At 36.5% G+C, this 18,816-nt stretch overlaps 1 protein-coding gene across 11 annotated transcripts in view; it reads left to right on the forward strand.

Annotated features, from left to right (window-relative positions):
* The window catches only part of LOC111146985 (sciellin), a 162,559-nt gene that overhangs the window by 131,567 nt on the left and 12,176 nt on the right, over nt 1-18,816 (forward strand). For 8 of the 11 annotated variants that reach the window (XM_022502799.1, XM_022502801.1, XM_022502800.1 and 5 more), the window contains 5 exons: nt 1,755-1,817; nt 5,439-5,498; nt 5,642-5,701; nt 5,846-5,905; nt 13,641-13,703. In XM_022502799.1, coding sequence (XP_022358507.1) covers nt 1,755-1,817; nt 5,439-5,498; nt 5,642-5,701; nt 5,846-5,905; nt 13,641-13,703 — 306 coding nt within the window. The remainder of the gene's footprint in view (nt 1-1,754; nt 1,818-5,438; nt 5,499-5,641; nt 5,702-5,845; nt 5,906-13,640; nt 13,704-18,816) is intronic. The other 3 variants (XM_022502797.1, XM_022502803.1, XM_022502798.1) reach the window with 2 other exon arrangements.

Below are 18,816 nucleotides of genomic sequence, written 5' to 3' on the forward strand. Positions count from 1 at the left end.
GAAGTCCCAAGTTTTGTTGTTTTATTTGCTTGTTTGCTCGTTTTCATTATTTTAAAAATATTTTATTTATTTATTTGACAGAGAGATCACAAGTAGACAGAGAGGCAGGTGGGGGCAGCAGGCTCCCTGCCTAGCAGAGAGCCCAATATGGGGCTCGATCCCAGGACACTGAGATCATGACCTGAGCTGAAGGCAGAGGCTTAACCCACTGAGCCACCCGGGCACCCCTGTTTTTGTTATTTTTTAGAGAGGGAAGTGAGGAGTACATGTAAATGATAAACAATTTTGTATTTTTCTCTTGTTCGTTACAACCTCCCAAAATATCCTAAATGCAAAATATGAGATGGAAAATAAGAAGCTTAAGAGCAATTTAAATTTGGGGTTATCTTGAAAGAAACAAGAATAAAACTAAATTAAATTTTCATATATACATAATGGTATAAGATATGAATTCATAGCCACTCGCTTTTACGTAGAGTTAAAAGAAATTCAAGTAATGAAGAAGGTTTGTTTGTTTTTTTAAGATTTTGTTTATTTATTTGTCAGAGAGAGAGTTTGAGCACAAGCAGGGGGAGTGGCAGGCAGTGGGAGAAGCAGACTCCCCACTGAGCAAGGAGCCCAATGCAGGATTCAATGCCAGGACTGTGGGATCAAGATCTAAGCCGAAGGCAGACGCTTAACCAACTGAGCCACCGAGATACCCCTGATGAAGTTTTAAGTTAGCAATAATTTCTCTTAATGTAATATTAAAGTTGGAAAGAATGTATAGATAATTAGTGATTTTGAATTATTTTACCAGCTGTTGCAACTTGCATCATTTTTTTAGGATCCAAACATGTTACCTCAGCAAACACAAGGTAGATATATAAAGATTATTGAAGACTCCTGAGCAAGTCTCCAATTTCTGCCAAAAAAATATCAATCATTTGGCTAAGGGCATTCTGAAAGGGGACATGAAAAAAATGAGAACAAATTGATTTGTTGATGTGTAGTGATGCTGGATGGACTCTTCTTTTTTCATTGTTTCAATTTATTTCATTACAATATTAAAGTGAATGCTGTATAATCACTACTTAGGAAATCCACTTTGACACAATCATAGCATTACTGTAAATTTATAGTTAATAAATCATTTGTTCATAAAACTGAGTAAACCAAAGAATATTGACTTTCTCCTCTCCACAAACCCAAGGATTAGTTTCTAAATGACTCAAGAAAATTGGTGACATGACATTCTTATACTTGACCATGGTATTTTCGCACGACATTGACTGTATTTCTTTCTTCTTGAGGAGTTAAAACTCATTATATCTGGGGTCAAAGGTCAAGAAAAGCATGACAGAGTAACTCCAAGGTACCTCTCTCAGGATTACTATGATTACGGTGCAAAACATGGTGCAGATATAAGGAATTACTGTGAGCATAGAGGGAAGATGTTAGTGGAAAGGAGTATGAGGGTTGGGGTCCAGTTGCTATGTTTCCAAATCTGGTTGATCATCTCTTACTTCTTCCTACTTGCCCCCAAAGAGCCTTAAATTCCATGAAGCTCAATTTCTTATTTGTAAGGGGAGGATGGTAATATCTACCTCAGTAGGTTTTTTGAGGACTTTTAAAAACTTCGTAAAGTAGAAACTTGGCAAGCATTACTTTTTATCTAGGATCCCATTGTATAATCCACATGTATCAAAAGAAAAAAATGTCAGTCATAAAATTTGCAGATTTCTAGCTGAATTTGAACTTTTATTTTGTTTTAGCAGGAAAGAAGGTCTTGACGAACTTAACAATGTAAGCCCCAAAGCTGTCAAAAACATGGCTGGGTAAGAGAAAGATGTTATTTGTTTGTTTGTTTTGGCTTTTTTTTTCCTCTCTAAGTACGAACGTAAGTGGTTTATAGTCATTCTGTGCACAAACTGCATATAGGTCTTAAAAAGCCATCACAATTTTTATATGTTCCTGGAAATAAATATCTATTTGTTACTAGCAAGAAAGAGCGATATAGCTGGAGAAAATAATATGGTAGTGACTTCTCTTCTTTGTCTCTGGAACTGATGAAAATATATTAATAATAGTTCATGTTTAAAAAGACCTAGAACATTTTATGAGATTCATCATCAGCAATACCATGCACTTCATTTTTAGGGAGTGTTCTCTGGTAGTCAGCAGAAATTTTATGAGCCGTATTGTTTCTTAGATCATTTGATGCTTCCAGCCAAGTTATGGACCTAAAATTTGTTATTTCTTTAGGTGGTACCTATAAGATGATAAAACTCATGTTTTCTCTGGTTACATGAGGATTTTTAATACTGTTTCACACTAAAGGAGTATATAGATAATATACACAATATATAAGATTATATATTATATATGTCATGTATAATATATATACATATATATGCATGTCACTTAAGAATGTTCTCATGATTTCCCTTATTGAGTTTAGCTGGTACATATAAAATTGCAAAATTTTAGAGACGAAAGAAGGAAGCTGAGAGAACTCCCAGCCCTGTTAGTTTGAATAGTTTTGAAAACTGCTGTTCCAGTCAAATCTATTCCATTTCCAGGAGAGGAAGCAGACTCACAAAGGCTAAGTGATCTGACCAGGATCACAGAGAAAACTGGTGGAAGACTGGTAGTAGTTCTGTGATATGCTAGGCAGAGAATAATTACTGAGCACCTACTGGGTTTGAAGCTTACAACTAGGTATCATTAGTTGCACATTAGGTATAATTATAGGCCATGGACGCCAAAAAGAGAATTCAATAGACATACTCAATCTTATTAACAACAGGCAATTATCATAGATTAAAGCTAATTATGTACTGGGGGCACAGAGATGTTACTCCAAGAGAATAATAGGTTGTCAATTTAATATATTACATTTTGGAACACTCATATTCTGCTTGCTGAATATAGAATGCATTGTCAGGACATTGCATTTAAAAAGAAAAGGTGACATTGACTAGCTAGTTTAGTAAACATGACAGGCAGTCAACTTCATATTCATAGATTCCTAGGAGTAGATGTTAGGGATGGGTGGATTCTTAGAAATGGTCCAATCTCCTTATTTTAACAGATGAGAATAGTGAGGCCAGGAACAAAAATCTCGTAGTCTCCTGTGTGTTCTTCTCACTCCGAGACCAACTCCTGGTCTTGAAATCACAGACACGATCTTTGATCTTAAAATAAATCAAAGTTAATTAAGCACCTATGGAAATAGAGACTCATAAAGCTAGGATTGTTGCTCTTGCCATGGGATGGCCCAGAAATGTCCTTTACTTCTCTTCAGAGTCTCTTGAAATACGACTTCATACATGATGATGGCACAAATGTGCAAATGACTGCAAAACTTTACAACTCTTCAACTACATGGAGGTAATCATGACTAAATATTCGGATGTATCTCTTTACTACATCCTTGAAGCAAAACAAATGAAAGCAGTCACTTGAGTAGGAAGAATGTTACATTTCCTGGATAAACTTTAGATATAAAATTCCTTTGTGTGCAGGGATCCAGGGCCTTAAAAAAAAATAAGGTCTATACATTTGTTATTTTTAGTTCATTGAGATAAACCACATGATGCTATCAATCAAGGCAATTCAGAACTGACACCAAGATCTTTATTTTGTTAAAAACACTGTGCTGTCTTTTTAGGAGTAGTGGTAAAACATAGCATCTATTTCTATATTTTCTAAGCTAGGATTTCTCAAACTGTAGGTCAAAACCCGTTAAAGGGTCTTGTAATTAATGTAGTAAGTGGCAATCAGCTTTTTTTTCAATTAAATTAATTAAATAGAGGGGAGAATATGAGTGTTCCTATGTAGTAAAGGTGTTATTTAATGAAATTTGTGTTTGCATCTGTATGTCTGTCGGTCTGAAAAGAGAGTAGTATTGGGCTGTGATGCAAAATGTATTTCTTAATGGGCTTTATGAAACAGTAATTTAAATATCACTGTCCAGGCTGTTAGATAAATCAGATTTTCTGTGCTCATCAGAACAGTGAAAATGGAAGTTCTCATGGTTGTGTGTGCAGCTTATTCTAATTTTGCTGGTACACGAATATTACATGCAGTTATACTAAGAAATATTGTGATTAATTTATATGTTAAAAGACTGTGGCCTTTGAATACTTTTTCTTCTAATATATGAAATTAACCTCACTTTATTTATTTTAATTCCAGTGTAGTTAACATACAATGTTACTTTAGTTAGAGGTACACAATAACCTCACTTCAGAGGTTATTGTCTTTTAGGCACAGTTGAGCTTTATAAGATTTGCAGTCAGTTCATGCAAGGAAATTGTATTTTGGATATCTGTCATATGTTATCATTCCTTTAATAGTATTTGTAGACACCAACTGATTATCTTTAATTGCAAATACTATTATTGGAGATAATTCAAAACAGTAAATATTCAATTAGCGGCTTTCTGTCTACCATGAAAATCTGAGAAGAAACTGAGTGAAGCCAGGAGCTGGGAAGCACATTCTATGGAAACATTAGGGCTGAGGGAGGGAAATGCAGAACTTTCCTTAGAATTTTTTGGTGATGAAGCTCTAAATGCCTTCCCTTCAGTTCTTAACTTTGTTTCAATCTTTTTGATGGGTAAAATGTCTCATTTTTCTATAAGGAAAAAGGGCTGCTGAGGGGGTGGGAAAGGGGAGACAGGCAGGTTGTTGTCCAAGAAGGTACGGAAAAGCCAGTGTTCTCAGTCCTGCAATTTCTTGCCAAAACAGGCTATCTTATTTCCCGGAATAAATACTAAAGGGTTTAAGGGAACACTTTGAAAAATCATCACTTAAAACAAGGTATTATACTGAGGCAGTGAATGGCAGCAAACTATGTAGGAAGAAATACCGTTCACCGAGAAAAGGAACTGGTGGGGCTTACAGTAGGAAGTGGACAGTCTTCAGAGTCTGTAAGTCATTTGACCATGAACAGCTGCGTTTAATTCGGCTTTTTAGTTATTGTAAAGGAAAAAAAGTCACCAATTTAATGGACTGCTGGGATTCTCCATGCCAAGCCTTAGGCTAAGTATGATCCCAATTTTAGAGCTTATTAAAAAATATCTTTAGTTGGTGAATATGATCTTAAAAATAACAAGGAAAAGGACATGAAAATCAGCATGTATCTTCATAATGCTAAAACACTGCGGAGTGCTAAGTTGTTAATCACCAGATGTTTGCTGTGAACGCCTGCCAGCGTGCCCCTGTGGATGTGCTCTGGCTATGAAGTATGTAAAGTCAGAGCAGCTTCTCTTCTAATCCAGCATAATTTGTCCCCCTAAATTAGCTAGAAAACTTATTTCAAGGCTGTTCTATGCCAAACCAGTATGTATCATACTAAACGATAAGATAGCTAATCTTTTCTTCTAATTCCAGCCAATTTGAACCTGCATTTTCTCTAACACAAACTTCTTTAAATTTTTTTCTACTTAAAGAAATCAAGATCTTGATAAGCTCATCAGAGTGAATCCTGAAACTCTCACCAACAACCGGAGGTAACAGATCTATATTCATTTTTGTACTTTGGTCAGGAAGAATGTTTTGTTTCATTGTTATTTCAAACAGATTTGTAACCTGAATGCTCCTGCCAAAAGAACTTTATCATTAACCTGCTCGCCTTTTATTTTTCTATTTAAAGAAACCAGGATCTGGATAACCTCATCAAAGTGAATCCTGCAGTGACCAGAAGTAGTCAGAGGTAATCAGATAAAAGCAGTCATTTCATGTTTTCATCTGTCTGTTGCCCCTGGGTGGAGTGGATTTATAATGTTGCTTTATTGATCTAGCCCAACCAAAAACCTATCCCTAATCTGAACTTTTTTTTTTTCTTTTCTCTTTCAAGCAGTGAAGGCTTGGACAATCTCATTAACGTGAAATCTTCAGCTCTCAGAAACCCTGAGCGGTAAATGACTTTGCCTAAGTATCTTGATAGGTCTCAAAGTTCTGGTTAGCAATTTTGTTTCCTTCTCTCCCCAAAAAGAGAGTTTTTCTTTTCTTTTTCTTTAGTGTTCAAGTGAAGACACAATTATAACTCATGTTTCTCCTGTTCAGCAAGGAAACATGTTGCATTCTTCTGGAATCAACAATCAAACCACTCTTGATTCAGTTCTAACTTTTTATTTGCAGTAAGACAATTTAGTGTTCCTTGTCTGTAGCAAACGGAGTGTTAAATCAGGAGAAAAAGTATTTTGAGGAATTGAACCAAACTGGTGGCTCATATGGATGACCGTAGAGCATCAGAAAGGATATTTAGGGTCCTCAAAATCACAGGTTCACAGTCTGTGTGGGCTCACAAAATATTACAGCAGATTTTGTCTGTGAACTTCCAGTTTGAGTTCTACAAATATCTTACAATTTACTATCTTTATATGACATCTTTCACCTAAAGTCCTTTATTAATAAACAATAAGATAATATAAGCTAATAAGATAATATTAGCTAATGCTCCAGAGTACATTATATTAGAAATTCAAATTCAAATTGTCCACAATGTTATCATGATAAACACAGAGCTGAGAACTATAGTCTCAATATTCTAGGCTCAGAAAGCAAGTTAACCTAGGGAAAAGTGCTGCAGACCCGCTGGGAGAAAGAAGACCTTGTAATACACACTCATTGGCCCAGCTCTTCTATCTCCTAGTTTGTTGTCTACATTCGTGCATGATTTTGCCATTTCTGTTTGTATGTTTTTATCACTGTGCTGCTGGGGTCTTTGGAGTAGGCGGGCATAAAGAGGTTTGAAGAGCCATCCCTACTGAGAGTAGCATTTATTGAGCACCTCTTGAGTGACTGGCAATTTCTATACATTTAATTCTTACAACTACCCAAGAGAAATTTATTCACACACCCTGTTTTATAGAAGAGGAAACTGTAGCTCAAAGACATTAAATGACCTTATTAAGAAAGAAAACACATCCCAGATCTAAACATCTAAACTCACACCTTTCTGATATCACTGTCTAGAAGAAGAACAAAAAAATCTATGGCCGAAACAGTTCAGACCCCCTTTTTCTGTCCACCCTTCATATTCCCCACAGTCTCTTCCCTTCTAAGTCCCCACCTCCCACTCTGCAGCCAAAGGACTACAATTAGAAACATTTATTCTAGAAAGTTATCATGAAAGTGACAGGGAGGAGAGAAAGTAGTCTCCTAGAGGTTTCCTGATAGCTGAAATGACAGCAGACTTCTGCTGACCCTGCCACTGAGAATTGTATGGAAATATCTTTGTGAAGTAAAACCATTTCTTCATAGTGGTTTTGGTGGGGACAGATTTTTCTTTTCATTAGTAACAGTATGAGGAGGTTCCCCACCATTTTGGAAGTGGTTAGGTTTACTAACCACATGCAGAATCACTAACAGTGATTACTGTAGCCAACTCTTCCCTCAGATTCCACAAAATGTACTACTGTCTCTGACACACACACACACATACACACACACACTTTCCCCTTTATCTCACTTTCCCTTCCTTCCCTCCCTACCTCTGGCAAATGTGCTTTGTTGACAGACAATGGCAACTTTCTCATAAGCATTATCTTTGCCTATTGTTTATTAGAAGACACTAATTTTATAAAAAGGTAGTTCATATTTCAGCAACTTCTAGAACAATTTCTATAGAAAGAAGTTTCCTTATATGGATGAGATTCCTAAGAAAAGAAAATTTTAAAATATTGGCCATCATGTTGCTTTCAGAAGGCAGCCATGAATCCATGAATGTAACCTAAGCAAAGTCTCACTGTTCCTTAGGAGTGACACCAGATTTAATGATGACCAGCCAGGTTGTTCAAGAATTAGAGCAGAACAGACGAACAGGAAAGCTGCATATTTGAAAAAAGTGACTTCATTCAGTTGGCACAGCCACCTGCAACTATAATGTATCTATCATACCCACTTGATTTTAGCAGGGCTGGGGGAGGATGGGGTGAGGGGGTGGGAGAGGGGCATTTTAAAGGGTCTCCCAGAGGAATAACAGCCACAGGCATTTTTACATCCAATTCAATGTGACAGGAGCACCGATTATTTAATAGTAGAACAGCAGTGAATCAGAGTCCTTTTTATGTGACTTTGCTGACATTTCCAGCAGCTGTATATTTAATTCACAGTTAGAGGCAGAATAAACTTTGGTCATCGATCTGAATGTAAGTAGGTATCCCTGAGCTCCTTCAAGGAACACAACAACTTGAACAAATGCAGATGTGCACAGAATTTTCATTTATTCAGGGAGAAACTACAGGGCTTTTAGCAGGGACAGTTTCACATTTTCATGAACCAACATAAAAGGAAGACATTCAATTATCTGTAGCCTATAAACTGCTGCTCCCAAATGAAGATCGAAAAGCAGCTAGTGCCACTTAGGCCTTTACAGTTAGAAAAGGCACCCTTCATCTGAAGTGGAAAAATATTCTGAAGTATTTGTATTATTTCACTTCCATATTTTAAGGGCTTCCTATTGGCCTAAAACATACACCTCCAAGTTTTAGTATTCCAACAAGAGAAGAGGTTCTTGCTATCTTCCTAATGCAGATTTCTCATATATCTGCTCAAGAAAGAAAGCTGGGGCGGGGAGGGATAACCTCAACTCTTTCCAGTGCTTCATTCCCCACATAATCAGTAGGCTATTTTGGGATGTTTCTATCTCAGGAACTAAGACACTTGATCATCCCTGATACTACCATAACCAGATTGTAAATCAGTATCCTAATTGGCCCCTCTGCTGTCAGTTTTGCCTCCTGATCTTCAATCCATTGGCAACAGTATAGAGTGACCTTCCTAAAACACAAATCTGATCATGTCATTCTGATCAAATCCAGGGGCTTTCCATTACCATTGGACAATGACCATACTCCTTAACATGGTTTCCAGTCTACCTTATCTTGCCTCCACAGGTTTTCCCACGCCTACCTCCCATCATGCTCCAGCAAACCCCACCCATCCTTCATCTGTATTGCACTAACTTCTACTTATCCCTTGGGTCTCAAAATAGGTGTCTCTTACTTAGCTCTGGGAGGTCCCCTGGACCCACCACACCTGTCTCAGATGCTTCTTCTAGAAATTCTCAAGCTCTCTGAACTTCCTGTCCCATGCCTTTTGTCTCATAGAGGGAATTATTATTTAATCATCTCCAAGAATTGGGTCTGTCTTACTCCCTTCTTTATTTGCAATGCAGAATATAATGCTTGCTCCCAATTAGGCGCTTAACAAATACTTTGTGAATCAAAGGCCAAAATCTCAAACTAATAGAGGACCTTTGATCATCCAGCTACTAAAGCTTATTGCTTTCCAGGTCTAACATTCTGAGCCCCCCAGGAGTGAAATCAGATTGAAGGAATCTGATATCTTATGATTGGTCTGCTTGCTTAAGCCAATGACTATCTCTTGCTCATGACATAATCTCAATCAACCGTGGTGAATTAGAGTCACTAAAATTCTTGGTTACATCTTATATTTAACATACCTATGTTGTCCAATTTCTCTATGGACATATTAATTTCTTAAATATAAAATATTAAAGCCTCTCTCACTGAAAAGAAATATATATAAATTGAGCCCATTTTGCTGTGTCAACAGAACTGAAGAATTATACCAGTTATCTCACTGTATTCTATACTCCTTTCAGAGAGCCAAATATTCCCTTTGAACTAAAGCTTAATGCCTAAGATTTAGTTCTTGGCACAAAAGAACTGCCATAGTAAATTTTTTATATGGAGGCTCTTAATTTTGCAAATGTGTTTGGTACTCTACAAAAGCAATTTAAGTAAGCTGTAGAGAGAGAAACATATTGCAGCTTTTAATAAATACCTCCCACACCCTCATGAGAGAGGAAGAGCAGTGGTGAGTGAGCTGTTAACTTTCTCTCAGGCAGAGCTTATCTCAAGAGAAGTTGTATAATACCAGACATAGTAATACCTATTTTTTTCTTAATCTGATCTGTAAGGGACGTGTCATCTTCCTTAATGAGACAGTGGAAAACAAATTACATTACTATAGCAAGGATAAATGGCTTATATTCAAAAGTTGTGCTGTGACACTACATAACAGATGACTCATTCCCCATCCCCCAAATTTTCAAATCTACATTAAAAAAAAATCTTTTTAGTTGCAAAGGTTAAAATTTCTTTTTAGCATTTCTCACTGTGTCCACAGAGAACTTTCCTTGGAGCTAATTCCAACTGCTCATAAATGTACACAGGTCTTCCTTCCACTGCAACTGCCATGGAAGTGTTCACAATCAAGCTTTTGCTCCACCCTGCTGCCTGGCTCTGGGCTTCTATAAAAATCCTCTTGTCACACTTTGGCTCACAGTGTTTCATTTTCTGCCATAGTGTAAAAGACAGGATGCAGTAGATATGTTCTTAATTAAAGAGTGAAAATTTATTTTTATATCCTTCAACTTGAGCAGTTTATGGGCAATTTGAACTTCTTTTATTGGATCTTCAGATCTAGCTGATGACATCAGTCAAGGTGAACAACCACAGCAAAAACACATTCTGTGCTTTTCATAATCTGGAACTTTTCATCTTGCTTTAAATATTGGTATAGATTATTCAGAATAAAATCTTATAATTCACTCTATCAAAGTTGATATGTGATGCTGTTTAATAAAAACACCAAAAATTCTATGAAACCACTAATAATATTGCCTACTCAATGGTTCATAATTACATCAATTTGGGAGCATGCTTCTTTGAAGATGTGCATAGGTTCCAATTTTGAGTTACCTACTTGTACTTATTAGATCTGCTAACTTCTTATTCTTCCTCAGGCCCAAACTCATTCCTGCTCTCCCTCATGATAGCTGGGATCCAAAAATGCTTGGGTCCTGAGGCAAGGGTGGGAGGATACACAGAGATCCAGTATCTGCAGCAGCCAGGAACAAATGGAAAGTACCAGCAAAAGTGAGGATGTCCAGGATCAGACTAACAAACTAAATGTAATTGTGTTGTGAGGGCAGAAGCAGATCTCCGTTGGTTTTCTAGGGTTGTCATAACACATTCCACAGACAGAATGGCTTAAAATAGAAATTTTCTCACAGTGCTAGAGGCTGGAAGTCCAAGAATAAGATGTCTGTAGGATTGGGTCCTTCTGAAGACTGAGAAAGAAGACTATGTTTTTCTCCTTGGCTTCTTGAGGATTGCCTTTATCCTGTATCTTCACGTTGTCTTTCATCTGTGTGTGTCTTCAACCAGATTTCCTCTTCTTGTAAAGACACCAGTCCAACTGGATTAAGGCCCACTCCAATGACCTCATTTGAACTTGATGACCTGTGTGAAGACCCTATCTCTAAAGAAGGTCACTTTCTGACCATACTAGCATTAGGACTTCAACATACAAATTTGGTGGGAGAACACAATTTGACCTGTAACAACATCCCAAAACAAGGAAACAAAGCCAGACTTGAGAGCTCTCTATAAAAAAGAAATATATGTAATTCGGGGGTGAGGTAAGGCAGGTTCCGGGTGACTGACACCAATGGAGATGAAATATCCATCACTGCCTTTACTGATCTTTTTCTACAAGGTCATGGTGCACACTGTGTCTAGATGTGGGTAGAGCTGATTGCCTTAAAGTTTCAGAGTCTAATGTCTTCCCCTTGGGGCCCCTTTAATATTTTAAGCTTTTCCCAGAGCTAGGTAAGGTAGTTAAAGATTTCCCCTGGGGAAGTAGAAAAAGAGAATTTAAGCTTAATTTCCTATTTCAATGTTTGGAGAATCTTCCATGTACAAGGCCATGTAAGGCCATGGTAATGAGACTCTACTCCCAAGTTGTAGTGAAAACCACCAGTGTCCTTAAAAAATGGCACTCAGTTCATCCTAGGTTAGTAGTGGAAGGAGAATCATTTGCTGGGACAACATTCTAATTCCTCCAAGATTCACAGTTCTGGTGATCTCACTATTTACTACTGCCAACCATCCCAGTTGGCACTCCTAAGAGAGTGGATTATATAACATTATGGTTCATTTTTTCATTTTCTTTCATTACCCCCCAAGTATTAGGTAAAGTATTATTTTAAAATGATAAAAGAAGGACCATTTAATGCCAGGTTATTAAAATAGTACAGTGGTCCCTGGGGTCAAGGAGGTAGCTCTAATAATTTGGGGCCAAGGACCATCAGCGTGTCAACAAAAGCCTTCTGTCTCCATTTCCAAATTTGAACGATGTGATCTGGGAGGTTTCCTTACATGGTTCTAGCAGTTATGTTGAGGGAGTAAGTTCTGAATTTTACATCATTCAGACTGCAGCATCAAAGGATTGCGACACTTCTGAGCTACTTCTGAAATCTTGTGCTTTTGACATGTATTAATTAGCATGTTTTCCTGACTATAATTCGCATGAAAAGATAATCTAACTAATTTCTACATTTTCAAAATTATGCAGCTAGTATTTTAAATGTGAACTTTAAGTGTGGCTATGGAATGCTGCCTAATTTACAGATTGATCAATTATTGATGGTTTGGATGTTATGTAAAAAGAGCATTACATCTTGTTACACTGCAAGAACTTTTTATAGTATTTTTCATCCTTATCAATATTAATTTCAGGAGTGATAATCCATACTCTGATTCCATGTATAATAATCTTATTTAAATCTACTCTTCATAATCATGAGAAGGGAGATTTATGAAAACTAATGCTAATTAAAAAGGTGAAAAAAAATTAGAGCGGAAGTAAAAATGGAAAGGTAGTCCGTCAAAATATTGGAATCAATGGTGCCTACTGCTGTGTCACCAAACTCTAGTAATTATTTACTTAGGCTTATTCAGTTCATCCATGACTGGGGCATTGTGCCATGACTCTTATTTACATGAGCTCATTCATTCTCACCACAACCTGATGAAATTAGGTATGATTAGTCTAGTTTACAAAAAGAAGATTAGGAAGGTTGATTAACAAGGAAATAGGGAAAGAGATGACTTCATTGTTTTGACTCCTAAAAGCCTCCTAATCAGTTGGGTTCAGGACAAAGGCTTTTCCAAACTCATGGGGGAAAAAAAAATCAAGAACCACCAGTGTTGAAACCAAATATATGAATAACTAATGTATAAATAACATACTAGAGGATATTGATATCGTGAAAGTATATGAGATCATTACTGTAGCTCAAGATTCAAGAATCTAATTGTCCCATTTATCCTCCGCATTATGAATTGTTTACTAAAATTTTAGGTTTCATGTTTCTGTGATCTACAAAGCTGGAATGAAGTCTCTAATTAAATATCCAAGAATTGATTTCAGATGGGCAGGTGGCTTGGCCTCAAATTTTGACTCTTTTACAAATTAGTTAATTGACCTTGGAAAATTCACTTAGCCTTCCTGAGCCCCAGATGCTGTCCTGCAGGATTTTGTGAGAGCTGAATGAAATCATCCATGTGAAAATACATAGTACTTTGTGACACAAAGTTATTAATCATTAAATGTTAACTTAATGGGACTATAAATTGGTTGTCTATTTTCATACCAGATTTCTTAAAACTACTAAAACATTAGTTCTTTCTCTATCACACATAATCAGTGCTTTTATAAATGAGTTGTATAGATCAATTAACTCAATGTCAGATTGCCAATGTCCCATATGATATACATATTTTATATTTATACATATATATATCATACATGTTAATTATATTTTTCTCCTATAGAGACCAAGACCTGAAAAATGTAATTGAAGTAAATTCTAATGTGCCTAAAAACAAAAATGGAAGGTAAGAGTTATTATAATTTACTTTTTTGTTATCAATCCCATATAAGTCTACATAAATTATATAATCTTAAATCTTAGAAGATTTGCTGAGGAGTCATATTATGGTATTTAGTTATAAATGCTACTGAAATACAAAAATTAATATACAGGGTACTTAATAGTTGATATGGAAAAAAGTTAACAGAATTCAAATTCTGTTGGAATTTCTGTCAAAGAGCCTTCTATTCAATTCCTTCATGTAAAAGACATCATGGAAATTCAAAGCTCTGCACTTGGGCTGTGAAGATTTATTTTTACTTTTTGTTGCTTGGTAGTTTTTCAGTGGTGCAGAAAGCACTCTGGGACTCTCTTCCTTGGATACCTAGTGCTAAAAGAATGCACAAATTCATCACAGCTACAAGACAGGACCTAGTTTTGAAATTTCTTTACACCACAGAGTATAATGGCATTAAAACTGTTGTACTTTTTTTTTTTAAAGGGAAAGTATAGCTTATAGAAGTTATACTTCATTGTTGTTACAGACTGTTTAAGAAAGAATTAAAATTTTTTTACATGTTTTGTAATCCTCCCACACACATATAGGAGACCCAAAACCTATAGGTTCTTATTTTTTACCTTTGTAAGGTGCAGTTGTCTTTTCTAGTAAAAAATTTTTATGCAAAGAAATGATACTGTCAATATTGTGTGGAGAGTGGAAAAGCAAAAAAGATCTGGGTCACTTTTTCCCCATAATGTCTACAAAAGACTGCATCTAATGGGTAGTTTCCTTCTGTCCCTTAATTCCCTACATCGTCTTCTGCCTTCTCTTCTTGTGATCACAAAAAAGCCTTTGATAAAATGAGGGAGGGTAAATTTTCAGTAGGATCTGTTTATCTTAGAAAAACATCCGTTATTTTGAGAATAGGATTTGGCTTAAAATTAACCAGTCTTCCAGATAATTTGACTATTATATGGAAGTGATCAAGTTAAAAAAAAAATTCAAGTAAATGATCATGTATGCTTAAGGAATGTCTCATTTAATATGATTTGAAAGATGGTCCAATTTCAGTGTGGCTTTTTCACAAAATGGGTTTTATTGGAAGGATTAATGAAGAAATGAAATTGTATGGAACTTCAAGAGCAGGAATGGTAGCATGCCCAGGTCTCATAGAGACCTGAACTGGAAGGTTGTTCCTTCTTGGCCAGAGAACATTCCATCAGGAATCCCTGAACACTAACCCTAGTTCCTTATCATTACTGTAACTCAGCTACTCCCTGAATTTTGGCTCATCCCAGTTTTCCTCCCAGTCTTCCTTCTGCCTGTTGGCTTCCTTATTCTCTACTCTGTATCTATTTGATAACTAAGATTCTTTGCTGCCTCCCAGTTTTTGCCTCCTCATACCTGGAGCTTACTTTAGCTTTCCGTGGTCTGTTTGGCCTCCTAAAGCAAAGCAGTATGGGTTTGGCCATCTGCATTAAAGATGGTGCGTAGATGGAAAACACCATGGTTGAAAATAAGGTGCACAGTCTCCTTTCCTTTCCAGCAATTTCATCTGTGTCCCCTGCCTTCCATAATCCAATGATGACAGAAACATTTGCAAACACACCCACTCTTTCCCCAGGGAGATGGGAATCAGCACAATCGGTGTCTACATCCAGATGCCTTAACACCACCATTACAAGACATTTGTTGATCCCTGAATTCTGTTTTCAGGTGGTGTTTATTCTCCTTCAGTTCTATCACTATCCTGTATGTGTACAATCTCATGGTTCTGCTATCTAAAAATTAAATGGAAAATGTCACCCCCACCCTGGCACTGACACAACCATCCTAATAAAAATTTTCACCCAGAAAAGAGTGGAAAGAAGAAATCTCTAGGCCCAACTTTTGTGCCCATGGAATGGATTCTGGCTGCAAAAAGGACTGTCAAAATGGGTGAATGGATAAATCTCGAATAGAAAAAAATTTGAGAAAATTCACGGAGAGTAAGGGACTTGACTAAGTGTGGAAGGTTACTAAGTCAGAGAGATAGGATGAATCCAAGTATTATGGCAGCAAATCCTCTCTTACGATTTTTACAATAGAGTGCTTTTTAAAAAAATATTTAAAATTTGAAATTTTTACAAGAGCTTAAGACCTTGACATTTTGTAGAAGTAAACCCCAACACATATGATACAAAATAGTGGGCTTTTAATAAGAATTTTATTCTTTATGCAAAAGAGATTTATAAAGTTTGTAGGTAAAGTTTGCATAGATGTTTATCTGTTGAAATTGTTTTATGGTATTTAACGTCAGGCTGCCAAGTTTAATCTAGTAAGACGATGGAAATCTAAATAAGAGTCTTGGGCCAATGTGCTAAACAGACTTGATTCACTTTAGGAATGCATTCACTTTGTATAGTAATTGAATGTCCGAGTAAATATATGTTCCTAATCAGTATATGCATGCAGGTATGCAACCATCACCACAATCCATTTTAGAACATATTTGTCACCCAAAAGAGACCCCATATCGTTAGCAGTCACACATCGTTTTCTCCCCAACCTTTCATCCTAGGTGACTGCTAATCTACTTTCTGTCTCTGTGAATTGCCTATACTGAACACTTCATATAAATGGAATCATACAATATGTGGTCCTTTATGACTGGCTTCTTTCACTTTTTGTAATGTTTTCAAGATTCATCCATATTATAACATATATCAGTACTTCGTCTTTTTATTCCCAAATGGTACTTATTCCATTGTATGGCTAAACAGCATTTTGTTCCTTCATCAATTGATGGGCATTTGAATTGTTTTTGACTTTGGGGTTGTATTCAACTATTGTGAACAATGCTGTATACATAGCTTTTTCGGGGGGTGGGTATCTTTTCATTTCTCTTGGGTATGTATTTAGGAGTGGAATTGCTAGATTGTATAGTAAATCTGTGTTTAACTATCTTAGGAACCGCCAGACTGTTTTTCAGATCAGCTGTACAATTTTATACTCTCATTGGCAATGCATGAGGGTTCCAGATAGGTAAATTTTCAGGGTGAATTTCCACTGCAGGAAACATTTTCTCAAGAGCAATTTCATTAAGAATTCTGTAAGATCCTACATAGTGTTTGAGTTTATATTTTGTAGAGTTGTTATTTGAGACAAAACTATGACCATTAATTGGAAGTTATAATTCAATAATTTTTTTCAATGAAGAATAGATTCTTAATCATAAAACTGTTTTTTAACAACAAACATTGTGAGTCATGAGTTCTCCTTTATGAGGATTATTCAAGGCATCTGAGACAAATACTTGATTTGTACCAGTTCCCAAATTGTAGTGCATGTCACAACCACCTGCTGACCCAGGGATCACACTTTGAGAACTAGTGCTCTTTTTGGTAAGATGTTGGGCTGCCCAACCTCTAAGGTGTTAGTTTTCAACATTCACTTGCATGTGAGATTCACCAGAGAGGCTTAAAAGAATCCCAGTACCTAAGCTGCAATTCAAGCTAATTAAACCAGAATATCTGGTGGTAAGACCCATAGCATTAATAAAAGCACTACAGGGGGCACCTGGGTGGCACAGTGGGTTAAATCCTCTGCCTTCAGCTCAGGTCATGATCTCAGGGTCCTGGGATCGAGCCCCACATGGGGCTCTCTGCCCAGCAGGGAGCCTGCTTCCTTTCCTGTCTCTCTGCCTGCCTCTCTGCCTACTTGTGATCTCTGTCTGTCAAATAAATAAATAAAATCTTAAAAAAAATAATAAAAAAATAAAAAAATAAAAGCACGACAGGTGATTTCACTGGTTGCCAAAGTATTTTCTAACTATTTCTATGGTTCTAAATAATAATACAAAAAAAAATAGATCACCACTTATTGGCATCAAGATAGAATTTCCTGTGTAACATCTATCACCATCTCATGAAGAGCAAAGAAAGACTTGGCAACAATCACAGACCCTAGAACACTAGAGAGACATGATGATTTTGTGAAAGATATATCCTGGTTCTGATTCTGGAACTGAGAAAGGACATCAGTGGAAAAATGGATGAAATACAAATGAAGTCTATAGTTTAATTAACAGTATCGTACTGATGTTGATTCCTTAGTTTTGACAAATGTACCATGGTTATGTATGATATTAGTATTAGGAGAAGCTAGGTGAAGGGGTGACACGGCTTGGCCACATCGTCTTTGCACTTTTTCCACACATTCAAAGTTACTCGAGAATAAAAGATCTCTCTCTTTTTTAATTAATCTGTCATCTTCCAAACCTAGTGGCAGAGCGAAATCCATCAAAGAGTTTGTTGTTCCACATTTCAAATTGGTTTACTAGTGTTTCGGTTTTATTCACAATTATAAAAATTAAATCTTCACGAAGGCATTGTTATTAATCTTATAAACACAACTAGGAAATGCTACTCATATTATCACTCTGTCTGGGCTGCCATAACAAAAATACCACAGACCAAGTGGCTTAAACAACAGAAATTTATTTTCTCACAACTCTGGAGGCTGGAAGTCCAAGGTCAAGGTATTGTCAGGTTTGGCTTCTCCTGAGGCCTTTCTCCTTGGCGTGCAGATGGCCACATTCTCACAGCCTTGCATGGCCTCTCCTCTGTATTTGTACAAACACACGCACATCTCTCCTGTCACATCCTCTGCTTAAAAGGACACAAGTCCTATGGCCCCACCCATGACCTCACTTAACCTTTTTACCTTCTTAGAGGTTCTGTCCGCAAATCACATTGAGCGTTAGGGTTCCAACATATGAATTTTGGGGGGAGACAATTCAGTCCATAACAATACTGTTTACAAATTAATTCCCTTTCTTATTTGCTGATTTTGCTAACTGGTGATACTTGATTTTATCCTGCTGAGGATGGTACAAACACGTTTCAAACTCACGGACAACCTTTATTCTTTGAAGCAGTTTATCTGTTAAAATTGGGTTTTGTTTTGTATATGATATGATTTGAATATTTCCAAACAACTGCTAGTTAGGTTAATAATTCCTGGAATGACATATTCTAATAATCAGGTTAGAAAATCTTCTAATGTAAATTCTACTTTCTCATTACTTAGTAGCATTTTAATGTAGCTGTATGATTTGTGAAACATCCAACCTAAAACTTGAAGATGATCTTCTGTA

The sequence above is a fragment of the Enhydra lutris genome, unplaced genomic scaffold (assembly GCF_002288905.1).
Source record: "Enhydra lutris kenyoni isolate GAN:26980312 unplaced genomic scaffold, ASM228890v2 scaffoldscaffold15, whole genome shotgun sequence".
Classification (NCBI taxonomy): domain Eukaryota; kingdom Metazoa; phylum Chordata; class Mammalia; order Carnivora; family Mustelidae; genus Enhydra; species Enhydra lutris.